The sequence below is a fragment of the Cebus imitator genome, unplaced genomic scaffold (assembly GCF_001604975.1).
Source record: "Cebus imitator isolate Cc_AM_T3 unplaced genomic scaffold, Cebus_imitator-1.0 Scaffold1, whole genome shotgun sequence".
NCBI lineage: Eukaryota > Metazoa > Chordata > Mammalia > Primates > Cebidae > Cebus > Cebus imitator.
The window spans coordinates 15668339-15674707 of NW_016107316.1; the positions used below are offsets into that span (position 1 = coordinate 15668339).

General features: G+C 46.6%; 1 protein-coding gene across 4 annotated transcripts in view; it reads left to right on the forward strand.

Moving 5' to 3' along the window:
* FAM228B (family with sequence similarity 228 member B) overlaps window positions 1-5579 on the forward strand; it is a 42343-nt gene extending 36764 nt beyond the window's left edge. For all 4 annotated transcript variants that reach the window (XM_037737695.1, XM_017526808.2, XM_017526823.2 and 1 more), the window contains 3 exons: window positions 274-417; window positions 3578-3634; window positions 5298-5579. In XM_037737695.1, the coding sequence (XP_037593623.1) occupies window positions 274-417; window positions 3578-3634; window positions 5298-5304 (208 nt within the window). In that variant the 3' untranslated portion in view covers window positions 5305-5579. The remainder of the gene's footprint in view (window positions 1-273; window positions 418-3577; window positions 3635-5297) is intronic.
* Window positions 5580-6369: the final 790 nt, after the last annotated feature.

The window sequence follows — 6369 nt, forward strand, 5'->3', positions numbered from 1 at the left end:
GGAAGGCAAACTGGATAACCCTGTGAGGGGTCATTCACTCCAAAGGACCCAAAGCTGTTTGATTCAGCAGCACAGAGGTTACAGACGAAACTATGACTACAGCAAGACAATACTATTTATTTGGGTTTATTTTCACAAAAAAAGTATACGTTTATTTTCACAAAAATACATAAATTCACATAGAACTCATCAACTTCAAATTTAAATAAAAATAAGTGCTACAATTGAGTTGAGAGTTAAGAGAATTCCTTCCTTTCTGGTTCCTTCCTGCAGAAACAAAGGGTCATCCTGTCTAGAAAAAGAACCGTTGTGTTATCAAAAGGCAAAGAATCCAAGTGCCAAAGAGGCCACCTCTGAAGGGCATTTTTCGTCCTTGAGCTTCAGCCAGGAGGGGAAACGGAAGGAAGACCAGGATGGGTAAGAGATGGGGCCGTCCCATTTCGTAATACATAAGGCGGCAATCGCCGATACCAAAACCTGAGCACCTGGGAACTCTCTCTGTATGGCAGGCTTCCAAGAAGAGAGGAGGTAGTGGGGGATAGGTTAGAAGCAGCTGAGGGGCAGGTGCCCTTTATTCAGAGGGAACAGAGAGAGCTGCCCGGGCCCCCTGGTGGAGCCACGTGATGGGAGTGCCCCTGGTGGGTGGGCCATGCTGTCCAGGATTTCCCCAGCTCCTCTCTCGTTCCACCATCTCCACCCTGTCTCTACCATTTACCACTTGGCATAGCCAAGCCAGGCCCCACATTTTGTTCCCCTTAAGGCAGTCGAGTTAGGTAGAACATTTTCAAAAGGACCAATACTAAATGAAAGTAGTAAAATTTAACAAGTGAAAGCCCCATATGGAGAGATTTCCAGCAGCAGAGAGGAGCACCTGCGCTTCCCTCACTCGGCACCTGTGACTCCTGAATGCATTAGGGCTGAGCAAGGGCTTGTTCTCTGTGGACTCTGGATTAGGCCCTGTGACTGGTGGAAAGAATCTGGGAGAAAACTCAGGAATAAGAATGGAGAAAGTGAGATTCAGACCAAAATTACTAGAAAGCCTTGGAAGTAAAGGAGGAAAATCAAACTGGGGAACCAGAAAACCCCCAGACCAGTTAATTAAAACCTCGAGTAACTAGGAGATCCAGAGTTTCCTAAATGAATGGGAATTTCTTGCATTTGAAGAGCTGAGAATAATAATCATGAATCATTCAGAGGAATTGCCCAGTGTCTCAAGCAGAGGGGCATAAAGAAGAGCTGGCACCGATGTCTTCGGCTGACAAGTTTGCAGGGCTCATACTGGACTCCTAAATAGGCCAACTCAAGGCCAAGGAGCAACCCTGGCCCTATCCTTACAGAGAGGCCCTACACAGCTTTCTGGGATACAGATAAAAGGTTGATGCCTTTTCAGGTCCTCTCTGTGCAGACGTGACCATCCCCCCAACTCCTGAGTATCAGCCCCTGTCTATTATTGGTCCCCTATGTGATCTCCAAGAAGGATTTTCGGGTGTCAGACAAGAGCCCTCCACAGTAAGCTCCGTGTCTATTGTCTGCCGTTGTCTGCGGATCCACCAACCCCTAGCAGCAGCCGTCAACCTCTTCTGACCCTGATCTAGATTCTGAACCTAAAGACATTTAGAACTTGGATTCTTGGTTCTGTCTGAATGACCATGCAAGAGGACAACTGTATACCCTGATGCATGACTCCTTCCTCTGCCAGCCCAACATAATGAAAATAAAATGTGCAGTAAATAAAGAAAAAAAGCCCCAACATTTAAAATGTAAAGTTTATAGAAATATAGGTATTGGGCCAGGTGCCATGGCTTGTGCCTGTAATCCCAGCACTTTGGGAGGCTGAGGCAGGCGAATCACCTGAGGTCAGGAGTTCAAGACCAGCCTGACCAACATGGAGAAACCCCATCTCTACCAAAAATACAAAGTTAGCCTGGTGTGGTGGCACATGCCTGTTACTTCAGCTACTCGGGAGGCTGAGGCAGGAGAATCACTTGAGCCGGGGAGGCGGAGGTTGCGGTGAGCCAAGATCACACCATTGCACTTCAGTCTGGGCAACAAGAGCAAAACTCTGTATGGAAAAAAAAAAAAAGTAAGAAAGAAAAAAATGTAGGTGTTTACAGAGCACAGATTTCTCATCCTAAGGCAATGATAGTTAAACTTGGTGGCCATTTGACTGAGCTAGCCCAGCCTACCCTTCTGGGTCTAAGTGGATCTCCCTCCAGTTCTCCCATCCAGAGTCAGCCTTTTAGGCGTGTATTCTAGAGTCACAGCGTTCCTCCCCACTCCCAGTTACAAACCAGCATGTGAATGTCCTGTCTTCTGAGAATCCTTCAATCTTGCCATCTTCCTTTCTGACTGTCTCTCCATTTCCCCACTCCTATCTCTAAAGGATAAGGGTGCTACTTTTTTACGCATGAAAATGTATTAACCTTTTCTTTTGTGTTTTTAGCTCCGTTTACTGCCATGTTTTGGTATCCTCCCATGTGCTTATTTGCTTGCTTCCTCAAAATTTTAACACGCGCCAACTCTGAGCCAGGCAGTGTTTGAGGGGCTGGAGACACGGTGGGAAACAAAACAGAGACGGCTCCAATTTCCTGGAGCTTACATTTTGACTGGGAAATAGACCATAGTCAACTACATAATCACATAACATCACGTGAGTTAGTAATAAGTGCATTGAGGAAAACAGAGCAGGCGGACGGGGTGAGGACGGATGAGGGGGACTGTTTTAGGTGGAGAAGTCAGAGGAGACTTCCCCTCTGAGATGATGTTTGTGCAGCAGCCTGAGGCTCCCAGGGAGTGAGACATGCAGAGACCTGGGGGAAGAGTGTTGTGCAGATGGCTGGGCCCAGGCAAAAGCCTGAGATGGGGGTGAGGCTGGTGTGTTCAGGAAACAGCAAGAAAAAGTGGGAGTCTGAAGATGGTGAGCGCTGAGACAGGGGGGGAGGTGAGGCTGGAGCAGAGGCAGGAGCCAGGCAGGTGGGGGTTACAGGTCTGGAGAGGGAGTTAGAATAAAATCCAAAGTGTAAGGGGAAGCCAGGTGGAGGTTTGGGGTAGGGGAGAAACAGTATCTAATCTACATTGTACAAAGAAGAACATGGCTGCAGCACAGACAACTGCGGATGCTGGAGCCAAGGCAGGGCCGTCAGGCAGTGAGGGCTCCAGACTCCAGCACAGGCGGAGAGGAGCTGTCAGAGCTCGTTCATCAGCGTGGAAGTGGGTAAAAGCGAGAAATCAGTGCGAAAGGGCCAGGATGGATTCTGGTCCTAGTCACTGACATAGGGAGGTCTGGGAGGAAAGCAGGTTTGCAGGGAGAGAAGCGCAAAAGTGAAGAATAATCATGTTTGGGGCTGATTCCATTGCAACCATTACAACACAGGAGGAGGATTCGTAGGGTGTGATTTTCCAGCAACTGAACTCTTCCCCTCACTGTCCATTTAAGCCTGTTCTGTTGGGGTTAGTTCTTCCCCTGCCCTGGGCATTCTCAGATAATAAAAAGCCTCTGGTTATGAAGAGTCTGTTCAGTAACTAACATGGTCAGGCTGGTATAATATAATGACCAACGCTTCAATCTTCATTTAAGGTCCCCTTCCTCCGGTTTGGGGCTACTGAGGCTGGAGCTACACGAAAGAAAAGGGAGGTAAATGTCTTCTCTCTTTCCCCTGTTACTGTCCTATTCCTTACCGCTGTTTCTTGCCACTGTGATTTCTGATCTCTTCAGAGTCCACAGTGGGAGGGAGGAAAGAGAAGAAATGGATGGGCAGGAAAGTTCTTTCCTATTAATTTTATGTTCATCTGTTTTAGTGTAAGGCAGTCTCTGGGCTTGGCAGGGGTTTGAAGCTAATGGTTTCTCTCATGGGGCACTTCCAAGTGATCTTCAGAGAAAATTCCTATTGCTCAGAATTTCTCAATGGATGATTTCTTTTCCAGCTGTTTGCTTAGGACTGTCTCTGGCTCTAAGCATCTGATGGAACTGCCACTACTTCATTTTTAGGAACATAGCCTCTATCACCCTAAGAGATACTGAGACTAAAATTAGATCAATTTCAGTATCTTCGTATATGCCCATCCCATACCCAAGAGGAGATATGCAGTAGGCAGGTGGATGTACAGGTCTGGAATTCATGGGAGACTGGGGGTGGAGATAGGTGTTTGAGGGTCATCCTCGTATAAATGCTGCCTGAAATCATGTGATCACCTCGGGGTGTCAATGAGAATAGGGCCGAAGGCTAGTCCTGTGGAATGCCAAGATATAGAGGTTGGGGCAAGGAGGCAGAGCTGGTGAAGGAACATGCAGGGAGCGAGAGGCTGGTACGGAAGGAAGAAAAGCAGAAGTGTGTGCTGCTGCAGAGGCCCAGTAGAAGAGGGATTTCAGAAAAGAGGGCACTCTCAGCCACGTGGCAATGCTGCTGAGAGGGAGGTAAAATGACGACTGGGGAGATGTATGCGTAACCACTGATTTTCATCAGAGAGGTTAAGTGGAGCAGCTGGAAGGAAAGCTTGATTACAGTGGGTTCAGGAGTGATGGGGTGAGGCTGTGGAGACAGAATAAGCAACGCTTTTGTGGGGTTTTGCCATAAAGTGGCTGGAGAGGGTAAGGCAAGAGAACATTTTTATCAGCGATATGAATATTATAACATGTATGTTTCCTGATGGGAATGCTCCTGTAGAGAGGGAGATTTAATGATGCTGGAGAGAGAGGGGCATAATAGAAGGGCAGAGTCCTTCCGCAGATGAGGAGGCAGCACCCTGGACTCAGGTGGACAGGACACTATCCATTGTATGCGAGGGAAGGCCGCATACATGGATGTACGTCAAACTAGCTCAATGGATTTTGCAAAGGAAGATTGTTTCCTTCTGTTTACTCATTTTCTCAATGAAGTGAGATCATCAGCTGTTAGTGAGACACAGAATAGAGATTTAGAGGTTGAAGAGAAAAGGGAAGTAAGGAACCTAGTATTTTCTAAATCACAACAATCCTAGTGGAAATTAGTTCTCCAAACATGTTGCCATCTGAAAGCTGGGACCACAGGTGTTCCATCAAATCATATCACACATCAGTGATCCACCCCATCTATTTGGCCATATCCCTGAATCTCTAAGTGCTTCTGAATCCAGACAGTGCAAGGAAAGGCTGAGGCAAGAGGCTTGGGGGAGACACTGCCTGTGAAGTGAGTCAGCTGACTCTGGCAGGACAGGCTTCCAGGGGGATCAGCTTAGCTTAGCTGGGGAACTCTTTCTGCTTTTGCAAGCCCCTCATCCCCATACCACACTCAACTCTTCCCTTTTGTCAACTTCAAAAGGTTTTAGCAACCAAGGAGCACACACCCTGATCCTTGATTGGTGAAAGGATACACAAAATAAGGCTGCTTCAGAGGAAGTTGTCTGCTTGCGGGAGTCAGGGTGAAGGCCAAGGAAGGCACTCAAGAATTGTCGTGTCTCTAAGAAAAAGCATCTGCAACAAACTTCCTTTAATTTTTAAGTTCAGTGTCTGTGATAATTAAGAAATGGCAATACCATGTATTTTCCCCAGATGTTAAGAAATATTGCCGAATGAACCCATAAAATTAATTATAGCTACCTTACTTAGTGTCCATCTTCATTTATTTGGTTTGTTCCTAAACTAAGGTATGCTCCCTTTGGTCATGCACCCTTCATGGCCACATCCACATATCCTTCCTGGGTTTTTCTAACATTCTTTATAGAAAATTTAAAAATCCATTTGGGGTTGGCCAGGTGAGGTGGCTAACGCCTGTAATCCCAGCACTTTGGGGAGGACAAGGCAGGTGGATCAGTCGAGTTCAGGAGTTTGAGATAAACCTGGGCAACATGGCAAAAACCTGTTTCTACTAAAAAATAGAAAAATTAGCCAGGTGTGATGGTGCACACCTGTAATCCCAGCTACTTGGGAGGCTGAGGCATGAGAATTGCTTGAACCCTGGAGGTGGAGGCTGTAGTGAGCTGAGATTGTACCACTGCACTCCAGCCTGGGTGACAGAGCAAGACTTCATCTCAAAAACCAAAAAAATCATTTGGGGTATAATTACTTGCTTGCTGATTCTGATTCTAAACATTGCCCTCTGGCTTATATTGAGTTTGAATCCTGGTCACAGGAAGACATGGTAGGACACAGAGCACAGGAGAGTGGAATTCTGTTTTCTTTAGGCAAAGGGACACCATGGTAACGTTTTTAAAAGGACTTGGGGGAGTCTGACTTCTTCAGTTCTGTCTGTTCCCCAAGATCCCCCTCTTTCCTAGTCAATGCCCTAGATTTTATATAAAAGACTGGATGCAATGTTAATCCAACTGGAGTTGCAATTCAGCAGCCTACGGGATCAATTTATGACTTGAGGGCCCCAGATGGAGTAAAATTTA